The 24,508-nt window shown below is 40.5% G+C and overlaps 1 protein-coding gene across 9 annotated transcripts in view; it reads right to left on the bottom strand.

Moving 5' to 3' along the window:
• The window catches only part of PHACTR2 (phosphatase and actin regulator 2), a gene marked incomplete at its 3' end in the record, with an annotated part of 257,615 nt that overhangs the window by 88,016 nt on the left and 145,091 nt on the right, over positions 1-24,508 (bottom strand). For all 9 annotated transcript variants that reach the window (XM_082730790.1, XM_082730796.1, XM_082730797.1 and 6 more), the window contains exon 2: positions 290-457. In XM_082730790.1, the coding sequence (XP_082586916.1) occupies positions 290-457 (168 nt within the window). The remainder of the gene's footprint in view (positions 1-289; positions 458-24,508) is intronic.

Below are 24,508 nucleotides of genomic sequence, written 5' to 3' on the forward strand. Positions count from 1 at the left end.
TCGATCCCAGGACCCTGAGATCATGACCTGAGCCAAAGGCAGCAGCCCAAACCACTGAGCCACCCAGGCGCCCCCATACTAGTTTTCTGTATGAAGTATATATTTAAAAACAAGGGTATATTAGAAAGTCAATGAGTGGGAAAGCAGGCACATCAGGACTCTAAGTTAAGTCTAATTTCATTTCAAATATGGCCTTTTTTTTCTGGGGACAAAAAGCCCTACAAGACACAATTTTTATCTTATAAAAAATGTAACAACTTATCTTCTAGTAAAGTTATGATACTCATACCTGCTGAGGTTTCTCTAAATTTGTCACTGGTCTTCTTTTTCCTCCATTTCCAAGGTTTAAAGATTTTACCGATGGTGGAGAGTTTCCCCTTTCTCTTGAAGGGAGGTGTTTGTGAGCCTGCTGTTGGGCCATCTGAATTTGCTAGAGAAGCTTTGTCCAGTCCATCAACTGTATAAAGAAAAATAAAGTCAGAGAAAAGCTGTGATAAAAAGTTTGAAACGTCATATTTCTTCCTGCACTTTAATAGCAAGCATGACCACTTTAATTGGAATCTCACGTAAAGTTTATTTTGTCTCACTTCCCAGCAGGTAGAACTCCCCTAATATTAATCAGTAAATCAATCAATCAGAAATTACAGCCCCTGGGGCGCCTGGGTGGCTCAGTGGGTTAGAGCCGCTGCCTTCGGCTCAGGTCATGATCCCGGGGTCCTGGGATCGAGCCCTGCATCTGGCTGTCTGCTCCGCAGGGAGCCTGCTTCCTCTCCTCTCTCTTTCTGCCCGCCTCTCTGTCTACTTGTGATCTCTGTCTGTCAAATAAATAAATAAAATCTTAAAAAAAAAAAGAAAAAGAAAAAAGAAATTACAGCCCCCTTAGATAATCATTTTGGGAAAATAGAAAAGAAGCAAGAGACTTACGTAATAGGTAAGGCCAGACAAATAGGGGTCTGTGAAACCCAGCTGAATCCATCGCAGCAACTACAACACTATTTTGTGAAGGACTAGAGCATTCTAAGTATTCCTGAAATAGGATGTTCCTCCAGAGGCTAGTATGGCATTCTCAGTAATGAATATTACAGTTACAGTGCAGTTAAAACCATGGTTTCTCCTTCGCAAAATTTAATTTCGTGCCAAGAAGCTAATTCTAACTTTTACAATGCTAAAACCAACTTTTGCTTCTAAAAGAAAATTTCAGCTTCCAATAAACCGATAATTTTCACTAACAATAAGAAATGCGTGGAAAATGTGGGTATTGTGTGTGATAGAACACATCTTTAGGGACTAAATCATTTTATTAATCAGAGAAAGGCCTAAAACCTTAAGTTGCCTTGCACTAGTTCAAAACAGAAAGTAGACAATGATGACTTATGTTATTGCTACTGTTAAATGGTAATGAAAAAAACTGGAAGCAGCCCAGAATGGATAGACTGTGGTACTGTTCATGTAACAAAATAACTCAGCAATAGTAATAATGATAACAACCCCCCCCATACATACAACAACATGAATGCCTCTCAAAAACACTGTGCTGAAAAAAAAGCCAAGCACAACAAAATACAAATACATACCATGTGGTTCTATTTATATGAGGTCTTAAAGGAGTCAAAATGAATTTATGATAATAACAAAAAAAGAAAAAAAAATCAGAACAGTAGTTCTTGAAATGTGATGTAAGTTAATTGAGAAGAGGCTTCAAGGGAACTTTGTGGGATGACTGAAATTATCCCAATAAGGGATAGATCATACAAAACTCATCAAATGATATTTTTGATATCATGCATTTTACTTTATATAAAATTCACCTTTAAAAAACAATAAATAGTGAACTCCAATTAATGATATGCATGCTGATGTGCTTAGGGGTAAAGTGTACTGATGTCCATCAAAAACAATTAATGAACAGACGGATGGAATGGGCAGCTGGATAAATACAATAAAGTAAATAAAAACCATACTAAAAAAAATATAGCAAAACATTAAGTGTTGAATTTGGGGAGAAGCAAGATACGTGATGATTAACTATATAATTTCTTTCATCTTGAAAACTTCCATAAGAAAATGCTGGAAAAAAAAAACAAAACAAAGGCAGAATTGAATGGCAAGGACTTTTGCTTGCAGAAAAATGGAGTAGACTTACATTTCCCTATTCCTCCTCTTAAATCGAACTTAAAAACCCCAGATGTTATATATAAACAAAGCATAAGAAGACTCTGCAAAGTGAAAAGCAAGTAGACCACCCTGAGACTTCAGGACCCAAGAAACAACATGAAGGTGAGATCCCGGGTTTTCTTTTTGTCTCACTTACACCAGACTTGTAGCTGAAAGGAGTCACAACCTGGAAACACTATGAGGCATAGACCAAAAAAGCCACCACAAAAGCTGCTCTCCAGCCAAAATAGCAAGAAAGGGACAGCGTAGGAAGAAGGAAACCCTATAGTCAATAACTACTCTATTCCAGCCAAACACCACAAAAGAAATGATCACCATGAATGCCAGGAAAGGATGAGTGAGGAGACTAGAAGTCTACCCTCATGAAGCTGTAACCAACTCCCCTGTCAGAGATATCATGAAAGACCAAGTAGGGAGTTGGGACCTTCACGCCTACCATCTGGTAATGAATGATCCTCTACAGTGTCCGCAGAGAGCACATGAGAGCCTGGCCTTCCACCCCTACACAGCAGTAATGAGGTGTCTCTCCTCCTCTATCCCCATAAATATTGGGGTGGTATCAAACCAATGTCCAGTGGGAACAAGACCACTCCTCTCCACTGTGGTATCAGTTCAGACTATACAGGGATCTAAAAATACCACCATCCCCAAGAAGAATGAGGAGCATCCCCTGCCCCCACTTCCACCATCAGGTATCAAAAGAGGGTAACAGGAGAACCTGGATTTCTACCTCTACCTGGCAGCAACCCGGCAGTACCCCTCCTTCCAATGCTGGAGATGTGGTAGGCAAAGCGAGTTAAAAAAAAAAAAGTATCCAATAAGATTTTGAGTCCCATAGCATAATATAAAAATGTCTACATCTGAATCAAAAATCATTTGGCATACCAGAATTAAAGAAATCTTAAACTGAATGAAAAAAGACAATCCAGCTACACTAATATGTAAATCCTTATAAGCTGCTTCCAAACAAGAAGGATAAATTCCGGTTCTCCCTCTAGCAATGTTTATTCTAGTTTCAGATAGAAATGCAAATCCTGCAGTGACTGGTTCTTCCATACATGGTTCCTGACCCTACTTTACCCTGCCCATATGAACCAAAGTACAATGGGCAGAGAGAAATATAGGACAGAGTGATTTTGAAGCTAAGCCAGAGTAAAAATGTAAAATCCTGATTTACTTCACTTCCACTCTTGTCCACTACCTTCCTCAAACAAAAGGCAAACCCAGGGAGGAACTGAGTGTCTGGTGTTCCTTCTTTTTTGAGATTTTATGCTGAAGGCTTAATTTTGAACAATTTCAGTGTTGTGAAAGATATAAGGGCTGACTATTACACACACAGGAACGAGGGTTTCTATCTCAAATTCATCTCTGTGGCTACAGACATGCATCTACTTTTCTTTTTCCCTCAAGCCACATATCCAGTTCCTTGACACGCCATAAAAATTCTGCTTTTGACACAAACCACTGAAGAATAATCTACTTTTTCTCCTCAAAACAAAAATAAACAAAGCAAAAAGTAAATGATTCTCTAGGTGACAAATGGGGAGACTGAGTGAGTGAAGAATTAAAACCTTAGTGTTAAATTCATAGCTGCATAAGAAATTAACTGCCATTATCTTTATTATTCATCTACAGTTCTAGTCTTTATCTCTGCTCTGGAAAGGGTCTGGGATCATACCAATGACCAGAGCAGTGCACACACATACATATCTTTTTACTGATAGAAAGTTTAATTCATTTGTAATTTTGTAATTGTTGGGTTAGTAGAGCAAACCAGGGTTGCAATTAAGAACCATGTGTTGGCACAGTTGGCCATACTGCCATTGTGCATCTCTTGGATCATGAATAGGGGATTTTCACCTGCTTTTGAGTAGTATGAACAGAATATATCTCTCTTCTCCAAACACCTAGGATACTGTCAGTTCCATTGATACTTCTATAATTTTCTTTTGAATCAACTTACCATTAAAATCTGTTTGAAACTTACTAAAAATTTTTTTCACAACAAGTCACCTGAATCTTATATTTGCATCCAGATGAGAACAAATTGTTAGGTAAATCCCAGATGAAAGTCTAAATTTCCTGTTTTAAAGGTTAATTTTGATTGATTTTCATGTTTTGAAAAGTAACCTGCCCTTCATCAGAAATTTCTTTTTCACACTTGAGATTGTTTTAAAATATTTAAAATATTTATTTATTTTACAGTTTTTATGTTTTCCAGTATAAGTCTGCCACTTTCCCCTTTAAAGGCCATAGAACTTTACAGCAGCATTCAGGGTAGATTTGACTTTATTTCCTATCCTTACATGAGGCCTCTCTCAACCGAATGCCTTCATACATGTACTCTCATATACAGGGGCATACATAATTTCTGGACCCAGAACCAAGTAGACAACAAAATTAGGATAAACTCATGCTCTGAGCCATCGCAGATGAGACTTGATAATGGTTTCCAAAGAAGCCAAGTGGCTATCCTTGTCTTGAGTTCACTAATGGAGATCCGTACTCTCTTGCTGATCAGAGTTTGGGTTGTACTTTGGGTTGTACCAAAATCTTCCTTTTGGGGGGGTAAGATGAATGATCACTGACAGACAGTAAGAGAAAAGGAACAGAAAGATCAAGGTATGTGGCATTACATGAAGAGTATGAGTTAACAATTCTGAAGCTGCTATCCAAGTACACTGGGACAGAAAAAATAAGTATACGGATGATTTATGTCGGGAGCCACTGCTGGAAAGCGAGCTTTTTGGTAAGTGGGGGGGATGGGGTAGTTAGAATGATCCTTACGGCACTGTATTAGAGGTGGAAATACCATGACAGTTCTGTTCTGTTCAGAAAGTTCTGTTCATTCAGAAAGCCTAGAAGCAACAATACCCCAAGTGTGCACACTGGTACTCAGATCTTGGTTTCTAACAGTGCTCTTCAAAGAAACGAAACACTAGTTAGCCTGGAGCATGTTTCAGTGCCAGAAAGTAAGCAAGTGCTCAAAAAACAGACTGATGGGAGTATGTCAAATCCACCCCCATAGGAGCCAACTGAAAGAGTACCAAAGACCAAAGGTGGAACAATCTGAGCAATAAAATAAATGATGTAGTATTAGATAATAATCCAAAGTATAAAATAAATATATATAATATTAATAGAAATAAATATTGAATACTGATATAGAAAATATCACACTGATATAAATATTGAATGATTAAATAATATCATACTAATATAAATATTGAATAATTAAATGTGGGAAAGCAAATTTGTACAGAAGATTACAAATAATTTACATAAACACTCCATCTCAAGGGAGTGGAGCTGAACTCCCCACTCCTCAAATGTGGGCTACACACTGGGACTTCCTTCCAAGGACTGCAACATAAAACAGAGGAGGAGGAGTGACTTTACAGAGGAGAAAATTGACAAACACTACCTCAGCTAAGTGATCTTGATTAATTGCATCCATAGGATGTCATGTTGATAACATGTACCCTTGATATGATGGATGAAAATCATACTTCAAGACCTATAACCCCACTGTAACCATGAGAAAAACATCAGACAAAACTAAAATGAGGGACATTTACAAATTACCTGATCAATACACCTCAAAACTGTCAACATCATTAAAAACAAAGAAAGTCTAAGAAACGATCAGAGACCAGAGGAGCTAAGGAGACATATAAATAGATGCAATGTGGTATCCTGGATGGAATCCTGAAACAACAAAAAAAGGGCATTTGGGGAAAATGAGGGAAATCCCAATAAATTATGGAATTTAGTTAACAGTAATGCACCTGTGCTCTGTTCCTTGGTTGTAACAAATGTATCATACTCATATATCAGATGAATAACAGGAGAAACTAAGTAGGGGGGGTATATGAGAACTCCGTACTATCTTTGTAATTCTTCCACAAATCTATAAGTATCTTAAAGAATTCGTTTGTATAAATGTGGCGTTAGCTAGCATAGAGGTGCATGAGGATGAGAATTTAAGAGGTTCATAGGGGTGAGGATATCAGCTGTAGGGAGACCTCAGGGAGTCCTGCTTTTACCATGAGTAAACATTTCTGCTCAGAGAGGTTTTGGGAAGTTAATATGCTTTAGAATTGCCCATCTTTCTCTCTAAAATCTCTTTTTTAAAAAATAAATTATTTTTATTACCAGATAATGTATTATTTGCCCCAGGGGTACAGGTCTGTGAATCATCAGGCTTACACATTTCATAGCACTCACCATAGCACATGCCCTCCCCAGTGTCCATACCCCAACCACCCCATCCCTACCCTCTCATCCGCAGCAACCCTCAGTTTGTTTTGAGAGATTAAGAGTCTCTTATGGTTTGTCTCCCTCCCGATCCCATCTTGTTTCATAAAAATCTCTTTTTATCAATATTTTCAATTTCTAGTGTTTTATCACTGAGATATATTTCATCACTTTTCAGCACATGATAGACCCAAATAAGGTAATTGACATCCAACATCTTTCAAAAGGATAGATAACGAGTCTTGAAAAATGGTGTCAGCAAGTGTCCACTCAGTTACTGTGAGCCTAATCCAAACATACCCCCAATTCTCTCTCTCTCTCACCATACCAGGATTAGTATCATATACTGATGACATAGAATGACAAATCTGGGAATAAAAAAGGTTCCTTGTTCTTTATTTTTAAATCACTGAAGCGGAACTGTTTTCGGTAATAGAATTTTATTTGGGAATCAAAGTAAATTTAAAGGACTGAAACTTATTTCATGACAATCGAGGACTCCTTTCCTATCTCATCCCCTGCACTCAGAAGGATGGAAGCGTGAATGGCACAATTCAGAAACAGAAACCCCACAGCTGAGGCCAGCGGGAAAGTTCTGATGCATGGTACCCAGCAATGAACTAGCCACTGACCCACCTTGCGTTTGATTCTCTCCTGAAAGTGGAAATTAGTGAGCACTTTATTAACAGCAGAACTGATGACCACTGATACTTGTTGAGTGCGCATGTGCGTCAGGCTCTGTGCTAAGTACCTTACCTGCCTTGGCTCACGCTAATTCTCAGGACAGCTCTGACATAGATTCTATGATCAGTCCCATTGTGGAGATAAGAAAAGACTCACAGAGACTAAATGTCTAGCTCGGTATTCAGCAATGTACGTGGAGGTGCTTTCGTATAGAGAATGATTAAATAAACCTTTATTGACTAAATTATGTGACTTAAAATGAATAAATATGTATCTTCCTCAAGTGACACACTGTGTGGGTGGCAGAGCTTGGATTCCAAGTCAGAAATGTCCCTCTGTACTACTGACCAGCAAGGCCTGCTTTAATTCAGTGCCATGAACCCACCATCAAGGTCCTTGGAGATCCCAGACAGTAGGACAGGATTCTCACCCTCCCTTTCAGAGCTCGCAGGATGGTTGGGGGAGCAGATGTGATCGGTGCTTTGTGATGCCGGCCAGGTGGGGAGGCACTGGAACAAAGATGGGAGAAGAGCCCAAAGGTGGAAGCACAGGGAGGGTATCAGTCAACACTGACGGAGGTGACTGGGGAATGTTTCACAGGGAGGGCGAGACTCGACTGGGAACCGAAAAGATGAGTAGACTTTTTGGTGGAAATCAAGGAAGGAATGGCCTGAAAGTGATCCAATCAAGGATGGCTGACCTTTTAGAGTAAAGCCAAAAAAAAACCCACCAAAAAACAAAAAACAAAAAACCCCACATTCTCACTGCCATGCTCCTGTACTCAAAATAGACACACGTTACATATGTATGGGAGAATAAATGAAAGCAAATTTATAAGGTCAAGTCTTTGAACATGTGAAATGGTTAAATGTGAAAAATGTAAAAAGGAACTAGAGAATGAGTGAACTTTCTATATATCAATGTATATAGCATTACTTAAAAATCTGAGAATACAATTTTAGAGTTAGAAAAGATCTCGGTTGGTACAGGGAAACACACTGCTTTTCCTTAGCTGACTGCTTAAAGAATCATCAACATTAAGGTGATAATCAAGGCTAAAAATATTTTAATTATGTAGCCATCATCTTTTAAAATACAGTAAGAGTAAAAAGAATAGAATGTAAACAAGAAACAAAATTTGAAGAAAAAGAATAGAATCATATGAAAAACACTGATATCCTAAGAGCCGAATGAAGTTATACTAGTCCCCCCCGGAGGAAGACTGCCCTCATAACTCGACTCCGTATTTGCCAATTTCCAGTCCTCTGTGACTGAAAGAAGCTATAAAGTTATCTAGAGAGACCTGGGTAAGATCTGCCGCTCAAATTAAACTATGGAGATTTTTCAAAATAATTTTTAGGTATATTTACAGACAGTAAATGATTCTGTGTATGTAATCACCATCCAGATCAAAGTCTAGAATTATTTCCAGACCCAGAAAGCTTCCTTGTGCTTCTTCCCAGTCATAACCACCCTCTCCCACCCATTCCCCCAAATAACCATTGTTTTAACCCCGATTACCACTGATTTATGTCACCTATTCTTGAACTTCAGCTTAGTGGACTTCTACAGCACACTCCTTTATAAAGGTCTGTCCTTTTTCACTGAACTTTATGTCTGAGAATCATCTAAACACATGGGCATTCCAAAGCAAAGTTACCTAGCTACAAAATGGAAATCTGCAGTCTTAGCAAGACCTCAGATGAGAGAGCACTCAAAAATGATAACCTTTATACAAGCTCTTCTATTTATAAAGGATATCATGATTAATTTCTTTATCTGAAAAATGCAAATAACATCTCCCTTCCCTTGCCAGATTTCTGGGAAAGCTAACCCATCTATTATCTTTTTTTTTTTTTTAATTTTTTTTTTCCATCTATTATCTTTTGAGACTGCCCTGAAACTGTGCTACACTGGAAGCTCACCTATGCAAGATGAAAGGTTAAGAAGCAGTTTGCTGTCCATAAATAATGGCAGCTTTACATTTATTTGCACTCTGCATATGAAATCATGCAGCAGTTCCAACACATGCAATTTGTAGAAACACTGAGTACTAAGTTATCTGTTGTGGGAACTGCAACTATGTTTAATACAGGGGTTCTACATTATCTTTTTTATATATATATTATATATGTATATATAATATATATATATAAAAAGCCACCCAGGTGCCCCTATCCTATATATATTTAAAAAAATACTTATGAATGGGGCACCTGGGTGTCTCAGTGGGTTAAAGCCTCTGCCTTCGGCTCGGGTCATGATCCCGGAGTCCTGGGATCGAGTTCCACATCGGGCTCTCTGGTCAGAAGGGAGCCTGCTTCCTCTTCTCTCTCTGCCTGCCTCTCTGCCTACTTGTGATCTCTGTCAAGTAAATAAATAAAATCTTTAAAAAAAATCCCAAAAAACAAACCCAACCTGTGGAGAAACTGAGACCCAAGGAGACTATGTGGCTTCCCAAGTCATTAGCTAATGGCAAAGACATCATCTAGGTCATGTGATTCCTGAGTCTGTCCTCCTTGGAATACAACAGCTAAATTGATGAATCAGTAGCACCTCTTAGTAGCTCTAGAAGGGCATTATGATTCTTCATAGGGCAAAAAGCAAAGAAGATGTTGCACAATCAAGACAGGCAATAAATCTCAGTTACTGTTCTGGGTTTTAGCCATCCAATTGGAATGGCTGACTGTAAGCCAAGAAGAGAGCTGAGTCCCACACCAGACTGCTTCTTAATAGCCCTTTGACCTTCGGCAAAGACCTCAATACTTCATTGCTGAGATGAGGAGACTAGGTTACGTGATCTCTAGGCTCTTTTCCAATTTTGAAAAATTCTGATTCTCATACTGATCTGTGCTGAATACATAGATCTTACAGGCCACATGAAGACCTGTTCTAAGTGCTTTATGAATGGTGTCTTCTTAACCATCAAATGGCCCTGTGAGGTAGGGGCTTGTTAGCATTCCCACTTTGTAATGAGAGTGAAGTCCAGAGAGAGCCAAGTAATTGGCCCAAGGTCACAAAGCTGGTAAGTGGGATTTAAAGTCAGGAGTTGGCCACTAGGGTCTCCTCTGTACAAAATGGGTCAGAGGGATATGGGTGGAAATAGAGCTCTATTCTTAGAGAAGGCAAGACATAAACCCTAATGAATAATAACTCAGTTCTACCTCCAACCTCCTCTGTGGACTAACCCAAAGAATTACAGCAGGTACTGTTTGGCTCTGTAAACCAATAGCCTCAGTATCTTCACAGTTTGGTTCACGCTTGTTGAAGGCAGAGTGTGTCCTTTGCTAATATTAACTACGGTCCTTTGATTGCACATAATCCTTATTTACCATAGTATTAATTTTAGGAATTTGATATCTACAGTTTTTTAACTTGTTTTTCTATGGAGGCGGCCATTATTTTTAAACCCCCAAAGGGAAAAGCTACTAAAGACTTCCATCTGTCTGCAAGCACCGACAAAGAATTTCAGAGTTTAAACTCATGGCCGATAGGCCTGCAGAATGAGCATGTTTGTGCAGCTGGAGGACATCCTGATGCTCGGACATGCCCAACAGCCCCTAGACTTGCTGCGGGATATTTAACAGATTAAATAATATCACTTGTATTTGGGGTTTAAAGAAACTCTGATCGAGTAGACAACAAGAAAATGAATTTTATTGTTAAATAAAAGCATTTTAAGTTTTAAATACCACTGTGATCACAATCAGCAAAGGGTTCTGTGAAAAGTGTTGATGGCTCTACGTGGAAATATCAAGAACTTTGCTAGTGAAGTGAAAAATAAGAAAGGAAGCAACCGTCTACCTTCCTTTCCTTACTAACCATATCCTACAACTCCCTGAGTCTGGGGTGGGGAGCAGGTCATGGTGTGTGGAGGTTGTGCTGTGTTCATCAAAAAGGAGAAAAGGTCAACACATCTCCACTGGGCAAGACATCAACTGAGCAAATTTTACTCCTGTATGTTAGGACAACAGCCAATCCGTTTGCTGAACACAGGCATAGGGATGAAACTTCAGGGGAGAAACTATTTCATAATGAAATTTCGTAATTCTTAAGTAAGCAGCTAAATTTTGTCAGAGATACAATTATGAAAACTTTCCCACTGTGGATGAATGTAACAGAAATATTAATAAAATGACATATTAAATCTGGACCAATATCTTTAGGTCAAAAAGCTGGTGGATAAATAAGGACCCTGATCATATACCTATAATGTGATAATATTGTTTATAGTCCACCAGTGCCGTGGCTGTCACACCAAGTCCCCAAGTCTGGTACCTGTGAAGAGAATGGCGGCCTCGTGCATAATTCCAGACTATCCACCCAAGGCAGAATTGAAACCTACAGGCTTATACAGTGTTGGGCAGGATGCTGAGAGGAGAATTGATGTCATGAAGAATCCCCAGGGCCCCCAGATTTATATTCTTGTAGTTCAGTTAAGAGATGACTGCAACAACCAGGCATCTGAACTTGGAGAGCAGTGAAAATGAATTAGAAATGATGAATGGATCCAAGGGACATTGAGGAAGAAGTGAGGAAAAGGGGGAACTGTCTAGAGAAATCACGGAGAATTCTATGGCCTGAAGCTCTTGGACGTGTGCTGGAATGCCAACAAAGGACGTGGAGAAAGACCGATGGCTTATGTTCAGGCCGCATGAACTTCAGGTATTGGCAGGACATTCAGGGGAAGATGTCCAGCAGACAGAAATGCACTATTGGCACACTAGCAGGAAGTCAATGTTGAAGTTACTTGGGGGAGTCTTCCAAACAAAAGCGGCAGTTGAGGGCCAGGGGGAAACTCTTAGAAAATGATTACATTTAGAAGGCAGTAGGCTGTACATAATAAAGAATCTTGGACTTCTCCTGTACCGAGAATCATCAGGTACAAGACAGAGGTTAATTTATTTGTTATAAAGTCACAAGTGTGGGGGATTCTAGGGCATGTTTATGGACCGAGCGGAAAGAGCCAGAAGCGCAAGAGAACTGACTAACCACATGGGGATGGGCTTCTCTCCGGATAACAGTGAGACTCTGGGCGGAGGAGGAGAGCCTGAACCTCACTTCATGAATGCGAGGAAGTGAGCAGGAAGTCAGGGGATGACGGCACCAGAGCTGTGAAGAGGAACGCAGCAGGAGGGTATGTACTTCGAGTGAGAATACACACGTTACTGGAAGCAAAGCAGGCAGGAGTGGTAGCCAGGAGTGAATCACATGTCCATGGTGAGGGAGAGCAGAACCTCCATTATGGAGTTACCAAGTGAAGCACTGCCAAGGAGAGGTGGGTTCCAGACAAAACAAGACAAGGAGGAAGGAGAGTTCCACAAAAAGATGGAAGTTGTAGAAAAATCTGCGTACTGTGGGATGGAGTCATGCATTCATAATTAATGTACTGAGCAACTATCATAGACAAGGTAATGCACTGAAGCCATAATAGTAAGCAAAAGGGACTGGATCTCTGCCTTCAGGAAGCTAACCGTCTATGAGAGGGGTTGACATTATTCAAGTAACCATCATTCCAATACAGAAACCTGGCACAGAACATTCTATTCTGTGAGAGAACAGAGGAGGTAAGTGGCTGGAGGGGCTCAGGGGTGGGGGTTGAGCCCTCGCTCTTGTGACAGCCATGGCCTGACACACTCTCTAAGTTCTGGGTTAAAAATTCAGGGCTAAGCTGTTTGAGGGTTATGGAGATTTAGTCTAGTTTCATAACAGTTCTTAAAAGGTAGAAAGACCCCATCCAAATTAGGCAGGAAACGATTTAGAAGTCACTGAAAAGCAAAGGATTAACATTCCTTAGTCTGTAACATCTAATTGTGGGGGGTGGGGGGGTGGAGACAGGGAAGGGAGAGAGTTCCATTAGTTGTCTTTTAAAAAAAATAACTTTATAGTGATGATGGCCTTAGGGTTGAGTTTAATCTTTTTTTCACCAACACAGTCACTAAGATGATTCCCACTTAGAAGATGTTCTATTTTGGTTTCTTTCTTTTCAAACAACATGTGTGTCAAGCAAGCATTCCAGAGAACAAGGTGTACCAGCAGGACTTCGGTAGAATACAAGGAAAGGCTCTGAATCCAATTAGGGCACCATCAGGCCAAACATCTTATTCCAAAATTATTTTTTTGATATAATTTTTATTGAGATTTTCAATACTGGCCTAAAGGAATGTTGAATGATGTGAGGGGAAAGCCCCTAACTGAATTCAGTAGCAGCTAGTTACAATTCATCAACCTTTCCAGAAGCCATACAAATAACTTTTAATTGTTGTTGTTATTAAACAAGTAGGGGGGGGGGGATGGCCTCTTCAAGGAGCAAGTATATGAAGAGAAAGTCACAGTGCTCCCTACTAGATCGAGTCCCATGAGGACAGGCATCAAAAGTGTTTTATTCTAGGTGGTGCCCCCACTCTGTACCCAGGCCACAGAAGGTACTTAATGAATATTTACAAAATGAATGACTAAATCATGGACAAATGTCTGGCAATAATGAATGTACAAGGCCTGGCCTAAGTAGGCTATGATTTATTTTAGCAGGTCTTTAGATTTTTCATACAGAGGAAATTGTTTCCAATGGTGCCTTCCTGCAGAACTCCAAATATTTTGAATGATAACATAACAAACACTAAAGTTTGAAATTGAGAAAATATCAAAGCCAGCAGGAAGGATGATTAACACTCATAAGAATGGTAGAGACATTGTTGACAAATTTTTCAGGTGAGCAAAGTCTGACTTTGCGGCTTACTGTGTCCTTTTAAAAAGACAATCCACCAAAGACAAACAACTGAGAAAAAACAGTTTGGAATAATTTATATGTGAAATGATCTTTAAAGAATTGTGTATTTTTATATAGCAATGAGTGACGAAAAATTAACACCCTACACAGACATTTCTTTCTTCCTTCTCAAAACACATTAGGCAACTCAGACTTTTCTGCAGTCTTCATCTTCTTTCTCCTAACTGGGGGACTCAGAAGGGAATTTAGTTTCATGATCAAGAAACCGGAAAGGCAAATTATCTGACTGAATTGAAACCCAGTCCAAATTGCCTTTGGTTTTCCATTGTTTTCAGGCATTACATGTGAGAATTTAAATCTCTCAGAAAATAGGGACCCACATAGAAAACTCTAAAACCGTATTTTTCACCTGAGATAAATTCTGTCACATTATGACATTACGGATCTTTAGCTCTGTATCGATACTTTAGACTTTTGATTCACTAAATACATCAGAAACTGGTAGAACTACAAGGTCCTCGGTATGGTAGCCAAGTAGTACTACGGTGGCAGATACCTGACGAGACAATGCAACACGCCCAATGGAATCATTCTTTAAGACTGGCAGCCAGCAGCAAGTTTCTTCCCACTCTGAACAGAAAATACCACTTCTCTTATCTCACCTTTCAACTGAGAATCAAACATCTCCTGTTATACCAGTATCTTACGGGACCAAACACAAATGGAGAAATGAACAGCTTTTCCTGTGCTCTGTATTAAAGCTTCCAGAGAAGTAAGAAAATGTTTTATTTTATCCTTTAGCTTACTTGGCACCCTGGTGACACCTAGTATATGCTGAGAGAGAGAGAGAGAGGAAGGAAGGAAGGAAAGGAGAGAGAGGGAGAATGGGAGAAAGAATGATTTTTTAAAAAAAGATTTTATATATTTATTTGGCAGCCAGAGACACAGCAAGAGAGGGAACACAAGTAGGGGGAGTGAGAGAGGGAGAAGCAGGCTTCCTGCCGAGCCAGGGAGCCTGATGCGGGGCTCGATCCCAGGGCTTGGGATCATGACCTGAGAAGAAGGCAGACACTTAACAACTAAACCACCCAGGTGCCCCCAGAGAGTCATTTTAAGTAAAAACACAGACCTATTAATTTCCACTGATGGGCCTTGGGGCAGAAAGACTTGAATTGAATCAACTGTTCTTCTACTTCCTAGCTGGTAATCTTGGGCAAGCCTTTCAAGCTTTCAGAACCTCTTCCTGATCCATAGGATGGGATAATACAATTTAGCATTTGGGTTGTTCCAAGGGTTAACAGAAATAACATATGTAAAGGCTCATACTGCATCACCAATACACAAGAAAGGCCAATGCCTTCTACTACTTCCTCTTCTACTACACAAACAGGTGGAGAAGGGACTGTTAAAAGGTTTCAAGGGGAATAAACTCTAGAAAATTGGTCATTTATGATCTGGAGCAACTGGGATGGTGAAATTTGTTTGAAAGCTATTTCCCCAGTCTTCTAGAGGGCTCTAGAAAAACAAAAACATTCTGTTCAAAACAGACTCCTGCACAGAGTCACCTGTGTTCTCCACTGGTCTTGGGCCAATTGCTGAGAGCAGCAGAGACCAACTAGCACTCAAGGGAAATCACCATCACTCTGCAGCAGAAATACCCTGAGGAAAGTCACAAAGCAAGAAGGCTGACATCACCTATAAGAACAGGAGAAAACAGCTAGAACTGGATTGTCCCTGTTTCCCACCAGAGGGGAAGGCGCACAGTTTATTTTTATACTGGTACCTGCAAAAAAGAAAAAAGTAAAGTAAAAAAACCACACAAACCTATTTTATTCAAAAGACCAATTGCACACTTGGTGAATTCTTACTGAACCATGTTGAAAATCCAGTTATCAAACTGTCTACATCTCGTTGAGCTACAAGTTGTTGCTTTTAAAAGTCTGTGTTAGTCACTATAGCAGCCAAACATAGGAAGTTGCATTTTACTCCTGTTTCCAAATATGTCTAGTGTCAAAATCTGAGGAGAAAAAGCTCCATTTCATGTTTCTATTAACTTCATATTCTTTACACTTAAGGCCACCTTTAAACTCAACATCAATGCCTAAGTCCTAAAGGACTCACACTTACTGAGAATCATCATCTGTTGGACTGGCTAAGAAATCATTATCAAAGGGACCGTGTTTATTCTGTACCACTTCCTTTTTGAGATCTAACAGGAACCTTGTGCTCTTTCTTTTTTGCCCCAAGGACTAGATACTAGGCAATGAAAATAACAGACTGGCACAACAAAAACCATAAGAACTGAATGAAATCCTTATCAGTTATTTCCATTGTATATAATAAGACTTCATCTTTAGGTCTTAGGATATTGAATTCTAAATCTGAAATATCAGGGTCAAATCCACAAAAAATGTGTTCACTTGGAAGAACACCAATGTTCTGTGACTTTTTAACCATCCTTACGGTGAGTGGCCGATTCTAATCTACTCAATGCCTTAAAACACTGAAGTGACAGGCTCCCAACTAATGGGTGTGGAGCTTGCCTGAGAATTCCTGCACACCCCCAACTCCCACTCCATCACCCTTTGGATTCAGATCAGAATCCAAACAGATCCAAAACAACTGGGTCTTGCATGGAGCTTTTTAGGAATGCCTTGTATCTCAGCCATCTCAAGATCTAACTTACTTCTAGGAAATTCCTGGCCAAAAGATGCCAAAAAATTAAGTCATCTCTTAGGTGTCTGAAGAGTTTTCAACCCTTTTCAGGGATGATCTACGATTGCCAGATTCTGAGGCACCCATTTTACTTGTGTGCTTACATGGCTTGAGGAACCAGTTCCCTTTATATTAAAGAACCGTGAACCTCACCGAGGTGGGTATCTTTTGAAAGCACTATTTTCATGCCTTGTGACAAGGTGGACAAGTCCACCCAATCTGTCCACCCTAGTGAAGAGTTTAGGGAGACATAGGAAGCAATTACCAGAAGGCTGCTAGATGATTTGCAATGTGTATGGGATATAATACAAATGTGTTTAGTCACACATGAATCGTCTTTGAATTGCCAACCTGACTCAATGGGATTGCTGCATTTCCTGGTGAGAACATTTTTTTCTGGCTTTACTCTGACAGGTGTTTTAACATTATCTTTCTTTAGCATCCCTATTCATTCTATTTCTTATTTTAGCAGCTTTTTGTGAAGAAACATGTCACTCTGCTGGATATCAAACACATCTAAGATAATAAAAGCATACAAAGTAAGAAAAAATCAAACACAGAAAAGATGAGTATCTATGTAGTGACGTTTGGGAATAAGGCATCTCTCTAAAAAGTGCTGGGGAGCCTGGGTGGCTCAGTGGGTTAAAGCCTCTGCCTTTGGCTCAGGTCACGATCCCAGGGTCCTAGGATCAAGCCCTGCATCGGGCTCTCTGCTTGGCGGGGAGCCTGCTCCCCCCCACCCACCCGCTGCCTGCCTCTCTGCCTACTTGTGATCCCTATCTGTCAAATAAATAAATAAATAAATAAATCTTTAAAAAAAAAAGTGTGCCTCACATTCAGGGACCTCAGAGATTATAAAACTAATCAGGAGGTACATACATAGTTGCTGACCACACTGGGATGCCCCTCTTTATAAGTACTATTTTTCTTAGCATTACACCACCAATGGTGGCACTCTACTCAAGAGGTTGTTATTTCTAACACAAATATGGCAGAAACAGTGTTCACATAGAATATTTTTAATTCTGCCACATACAATCTTTACATTCCATGTTCATCTCTTAAGTGGCACTGCCTGGTGACCTACGTTGGTTCCCATTCCTGAAACACACCTCCAATGCATCCTCTTCCTCAGGTCGTTTCTACTCAATATGTGGCACTGTTGAAGGTGAGAAGGAAAGCAGCTATAATCTGTTAGGAAGTGGAACTGAAGAAACCAGAAAAAAGACAATGGATCTTGGGTATTTATGGGCCATTGTGAATGGATATCAGTTTGTAAGCTTGTTTTAAGGACACTGTTATGGCTGAATTTTGTCCCCCCAAATACATCTGTTGAAGTCTTCACCTCAAATACCTCAGAATGTGACTGTATTTGTATATAAGGCCTTTAAAGAGGTGTTTAAGGTAAAGTGAGGTCACAATGGGTGGGTCCTAATCCAATGACTAGTGTCTTGGTAAGACAATAGAGATTGGATAGACTTGTACGTTCAGAGACCATATGAGGATATGGGAGAAAGTGGCCAGGAGAGAGCCTCAGAAGAAACCCAACCTTGATCTTGGACTTCTAAGTCCTAAGTACTAAATTTTCAGACTCCAGAACTGTGAGAAAATGAAATTCTATTGTTTAACCCAACCTAGTCCATAGGTATTTGTTACAGGAGCTCTAACAAACGAATACAGACTTTACTGCCTGTAAAGCTGTTTATTCCCACACTGAAGACAGAATGAAAATGTCACACAGCTTCCAACCTTATCTCTACCCCACCCCACCTAACAGAGGGGAAAAGAAAGTTCCTTAAAGGCTTCTGCTACGATCACTTAGAAGGGCTTTATAAATTAAAACACCTTTTGTCATTTGAAAAATGAGATATCCGTGTATTCTGACAGTCCTTGCAGGGTCTGATGACTAAAGGGGATTAGGTTGGATTTTTTTAAAGATTTTTTTTTTGTCTTTTTAAAAGCGTACAGTTCTAGATCCTTCTTAAAATCTCCAGTTTGATTTTACTCTTTTCGTGTTTTCTTTACAAAATTGGCAGCCGAGTACTTTCCAAGCGAGAGAACACTAGTTACGCACATATGTATATAATTCCATTTTAGTAGACTTTAGGAAAATGAAACACTGCTCTGTTAGGCACACAGGAACATTCAACATGAGCTCAGTTAACTCGTTCTGGCCTACTCCAAGTTTCCATCCTCAGCCGGGTCCTCCACAGACAGCCTGGCAGGTCAGCGCGAGTTAAATTTACAGATGTAGAAAAATTTTGAAAAACACAGAGTCCCTTTAAATAGATGAAATTGGCAACTGCGATCCTGAATAACCCTGTTAGGTTGCCCTGCTCAGTCCTGAGGGCTACCCAGCTGTGGTCAGAAACATTTTTATTCTAGAAGGAGGGTCCGAGGCAATGCTCAGCAGGCCTCGTCAGGGCACCTTAGACAAATAACAGTGGTCTTTCCTCAGGGAGGCTGAGAAACCCTTTAGAAAAAGCTTTTAAGAGACCCCAATTAAGATTGGAATTTACTTCACACCAGGCAGTGTACTGCAAAACAGGCACTTCATTGAAAGGAAAGACCCCTGAAGTACAAACAGAGGCAAAAATAAAAAGCCAAACGTTTCCAAAAGGAACACATGAAAAGAATTTTTAAATAAATGATTGCTTCCTCTTGAAGTTTTCAGAATTTGCTGCCCACATTTCTAAAAGAGAAAAGGGTTTGGCCTCCTTTTTATAAAATAGATCTTACTAAAATCTTTCCTATAGTCACCTCCCACGCATTATTAAACACCTGTTTTCATCCGGGCCCCCTGCTCTGCCACTTTGGTTCCTCCTCGAGTAATTAGCATGCAGCCACCTCAGATGAAGTTCAAGGAGGCTTCCTAAAAAGCCAACAGAGTCAAAATTCTGTATCCTTTCCTCAAACAGTAATTGTCATTCTGCAGATAACTTTTTTTCCCTTCAAATATAACTACATTTACCTCAAACCTGAGGACTGTTAGAAATGAATTATTTTGCAGTTTATAATAGTAGCAAAATGTATGTAAGAGCAAAAAAAATTTCTGGCAAAGAGATTTTGCTAAAATTGTACTTGACAAAGGGAATACTTGCTCAGGAACAAGACATATTAATGACCAAATTTATCAAGACACAGGTACAGAACATCTGTGTTTTTGAACTGGACATTTTGTAACTTCTACATCATGTCAAGAAAAGACACATTGTTAATGAAGAGAAATTTTCATCTGAAGCCTCTTTTAAAACACTGATAATCTCCAGAGGATGTTTCTCATGTTAAGAATCTTCTGGACCTGGCACCTGGGTGGCTCAGTGGGTTAAGCCTCTGCCTTCAGCTCAGGTCATGATCCCGGGGTCCTGGGATTGAGCCCCACATCGGGCTCTCCACTAAGCAGGGAGACTGCTTCCCTCTTTCTCTCTGCCTGCCTCTCTGCCTACTTGTGATCTCTGTCAAATAAATAAACAAAAAAATCTTAAAAAAAAAAAAAAAAAAGAACCTTCTGGAATCCTTGCTGAAAATTCGGATTCTAAGACCCCTCTCCAAAAGACAGATTTTGCTGTTGCCCAGAAGTGAGCATTTTCCCCCAGGCATGCTAGGTGATTCTCACCATCAGGCAAATTGGTAGAATACCATTATTATCACAGTAAACATAATTTTAAATTAGTTCATTCAGCTATAAAACATTAAATGTCCATAAAATATTTTTTAGACTATAACAGCAAGAGTAGATAGATCAAAGTTGAGGTCTCATGTGACAATCATTCGAGAAAATCTTTTGAAATTAATTAAAAGCTATGTGCTAAAGAGAAAAAATTAATCTTCTACGTCAATATTAACTGTGGTTAATTATAAGTGACAGTGGGTATTTTTCCATATTATAGCAAGTTTGCTTTGCTACCTCATGGCCAGTCAAGCTATTAACCAAGTAGAAAGCCAGAATAAAGATGCCTTCTAGGAGCAGGTCTCAAAAAAACCAAGCCCCATGAGCCTTTCTCAAGAAGCTCTGTGTGCTCTGTCCAAATTTGGAAACAGACCCAGAAAAGATAAGATTCTGATCTAGCAATCGGGGGATCCATTCCAAGAGGGACGTGGAAGGGCTCCCCAGGGTGATCTGAAGAGAGATGCAGGGCGACAGCAGGCAGCAAGCTTAGAGGAAATCCAGTCCAATTTGGATTCACTTCTTACAGATAAACTTGACAGAATAACAAAAGTGTTTGAACATACTGAGAAGAGATTTACATAAGTGGGGAAAGATTTGGGGATGAGTATGCAGGCCCCTTTGCAAGCAAACACAAACACCAGCAAGGAAAGCAAAAGTCATGCAGGAAAGAAAAAGTAATCATGGTTTACCACAAGGCTTAGCTATCATCAATTTTTACATAGTTATACACAATACTGTTCTAATCAAAAGTACAATACAAGAATGCTGGGAATGAGAACATGGAAGAATGAGAAATGCGTGATGGGTGGGGAGACAGGGATCAGAGAAGGCGTGAAAAGCAAAGCTATGTCTTCAGTTTCCAGACTGTCAGGTCAGTAATAATGGGTCAAGCTGTACAATCGATAATTAGCAATGTAAGCATGCTATTTAGAAACTGGAGGTATATACTAAAGAATCAGTTTAAACAACTGTAAACTTCTTAGACACTACTTAACTTTCCACTCAGTTGGTATCACTCTAATAACATCTGACCTGGCCAGCTCGAGCCACTCATTTATTCAACAAATAGCTGTGTCAAGCACAGATGTCAGAATTAGAAAGCAAAGTGGGGAACAAGATAGGGTCCCTTAGCTCCTGGAGCTGAGGTTCTAGTGAAGGGAGACAATGACAAACAGGATAACCTGAGAGACAGACGGGTACAATGAAAGAGCAGAGAACTGTGGCTTGGGGCGGGTGCACAGGCTCCTCTGAAGAGGGCTGGACAAGGAGGGTCTCCATGAAGCAGGTCATGCTGGAAGACAAGGAGTCAACTTTTTAAAGAGCTAGTGGAAGAGTGTCCCTTACATCCTGGGTAGAGAGAGCAGCAACTGCGAAGGTCAAAGGTAAAAATGAGCCAGGTCTGTCTGATGACTGAAGCAGGGAGTAAAGCTGTAGCCCAGCGTTGGGAGTGGGGGCAGGGGCTGGGCAATGGGGGAGGGGCAGGGGCCAAGGATCCAAGGATCGTAGAGGATCAGGAATGGCCTAGAGGGCCAGAGTATGAAATCTAGATTTCATTCCAAGTGCACTAGGAAGACACAGGAAGGTTGTGAGTAAGGAAGTGACGTGATTTATGTTTTAAAACATTACTTCAGGAGTTGTGTGGAACAAGAATTGCAAAAGGCTGAGAACAGAAGCAGGAGAACAGCTTGAGTCCACTACAGCGGTCCGTACAATGAGCAGTCGGGTTTGGACAGTGGCCGTGAAGACAGACGTGAAGGGCCTGGAGATACATTCTGAAAGGAAAAGGTACAGAATGTGATGGTTTGGTGTGAAGGGGAAGGAAAACTCAAGGACTCCTCGACTTTCGGCTAGAATGAGTGAGTAGCTGGAAGTATCATTTGGGGACATGCAGAAAGTTAAGGGAAGAAAGGTTTTGGAGGGTAAACTCCAGCCTTCCGCTGACATCTTTTTTTTTTTTAAGATATTATTTATTTATTTGACATACAGAGGTCACAAGTAGGCAGAGGAGGCAGGCAGAGAGAGGGGAGAGGAGGCTCCCCGCTGAGCAGAGAGCCCAATGTTAGGCTCGATCTCGGGACCCGGGGGATCATGACCTGAGCCGAAGGGAGAGGCTTTAACCGTCTGAGCCACCCAGGCACCCCTCTGTTGACATCTTTTATCTGTGAGATGCCCATGAGAGACCCAAGCAGACCTGCCCAATAGACAGTTGCGGATCGGAGCCTGGAAGCACAAGGCAAGGACGGGGTTGCAGATAACAAACCCCCACCCCTGGCCCCACCCGGTCCCTGGGATCAGGTGGTCACTTCACCTTGCTGGATTACTGGAGCCAGACCTCTTGGTCGTGCCTTGGGTCTCCCCCAGGAAATCAATGCTGCACATGATAGGCAGATTCATCCCCCTGGGGCAAAACCCTGATCGTTTCTCGTTTGATAAAAAACCTTCAATGGTTCTCACCACCTGTGTGGGCCAGAATTCTTGTTCTGTCTTCTGTACATTTTGGCCTCCCTGACTGTTCTCCAGGGGCCCTTTCCTTTCACCTTCCCTTCTGCCTGACTCCACCGAGTGGATGAGCCTTCTAGGCACAGACCCCGGTGTGCAGGGTCTGCGTATGATTCCTTTTTGAATCTTCCCCCAAGCCCAGCACAAAACCTTCCACGTAATTACTTGAGTTGGACAAAGGTGCCACCCGTTTTCCTTTGAATATCGCTTCACAGAGTGAGCCCGATTTGCAGGAATATATCCACTCAGCACATCCCAGCACAGCCTTCCAGGTTATTTAAGCAAAACAACAGTTCAGTCCCTTCTTTGTCAACCCAAATTCCCTTAGTGTTAACGGATGGAACGTCATCCTTGCCAGGTTTATATGAACAAAAACACCCAGCCCCTTGAAACCAAAATAAATGGAGGAGTAGTAAGCAAATATAAATGATAACAGACCAAACTTTTAAAAGTAATGTTCTTTGCCCATTCCTTTCTGGGGAACAGAAACTGTTGTTTTTGGTTTGGGTTCCCCTGCTTCAGATGTCAGTGGAATAAAGGGTGGACCAGAAGTGTTTATTTTCTTAAGACTATTTCTACCTCAAGAACACTTCTACATAAATTGAGTCCTCACTAAATATGTATCTCTACTCCCAAGAACAGAGACCCAAGAACAGGCAGTTAGCCCATTACACTGAAGTCCCTCAAGACAAGAAAACGCGTTGTAACTTTTCCTTTATTCAAGTTAAAGAGACTTAATTAGAGAACTGACAACCCAGAACCCTTATCTTTCTCCCTACTGCATTAAGTAGGCAAAAGGTGAAGTCTGACTCCTTCACTGATTGTTACCCTCTTAGACTTCTTAAGATAAAATACACTGAAGCTAAAAATATCGGGGATATAACTCGTGATCATATCTGATGAGCTATGGACCAAAGAAAAGTAAATGAAGTTCAAAAGTTTGCTAATTTTCTTTCCCTCCAAGTGAGTGATTGCATTTGCGTTACAATCAAACAGGCTAAGAAAAAAACTCAACGGAAAAAAAAAGACGGCTATGGGAGGACTGATATTTTTGTTTTCATCATGGAATTCACAAGAAAAAAAGCAGCTGAAAAACAGCCAACGAACTTAAAACAGAGTCCAAGGAGAGAGAAAAGAGCCGGAGAAAAGCTAACATACTTATGGATCAGCTCGTGGCTTTAATTCCAGTGGAGGTCCAGGTGGACACAGGATGTGGAAGTCCTGGTTATGTTCCTGTTCAAAGCAGAGGAAAGCCAAGACTGTCACACTACCTCCTCAGCAATGAAATTCCCCCCCCCTCTCTCCTCACCCTTGTCTAGATTTCTCATCATGCACATATTTTTTAAAAAGAATTTTATTTTAAACCTGCCTTTTAATATTTTTATTTATTATAAAAATAACTTTTCAAAATTATGTTTTGCACCATTTTCTTAAAAGATTTATTTATTTATTTACTTCTTTATTTGAGAGAAAGAGAGTGCTTGTGAGCAGGAGGGAGAGGCAGAGGGAGAGAAAGAATCCTTAAGCAGACTCCCCGTTGAGCACAAAGCCCACGCGGGGCTCGATCCCAGGACCCTGAGATCATGACTTGAGCTAAAATCAAGAGACGGCTACTTAAGGGGTGCCTGTGTAGCACAGCTGGTTGAATGTCAGACTCATGGTTTCAACTGAGGCTGTGATCTCAGGGTCCTAAGACCTCAAGGAGGGCTCTGCTTGAGACTCTTTTTCCCTTCCCCCCCAACACGTGTGCACCTGCATATACATGCTCTTTCTCTCCC

The sequence above is a fragment of the Mustela nivalis genome (genome assembly GCF_964662115.1).
Source record: "Mustela nivalis genome assembly, chromosome: 5".
Classification (NCBI taxonomy): domain Eukaryota; kingdom Metazoa; phylum Chordata; class Mammalia; order Carnivora; family Mustelidae; genus Mustela; species Mustela nivalis.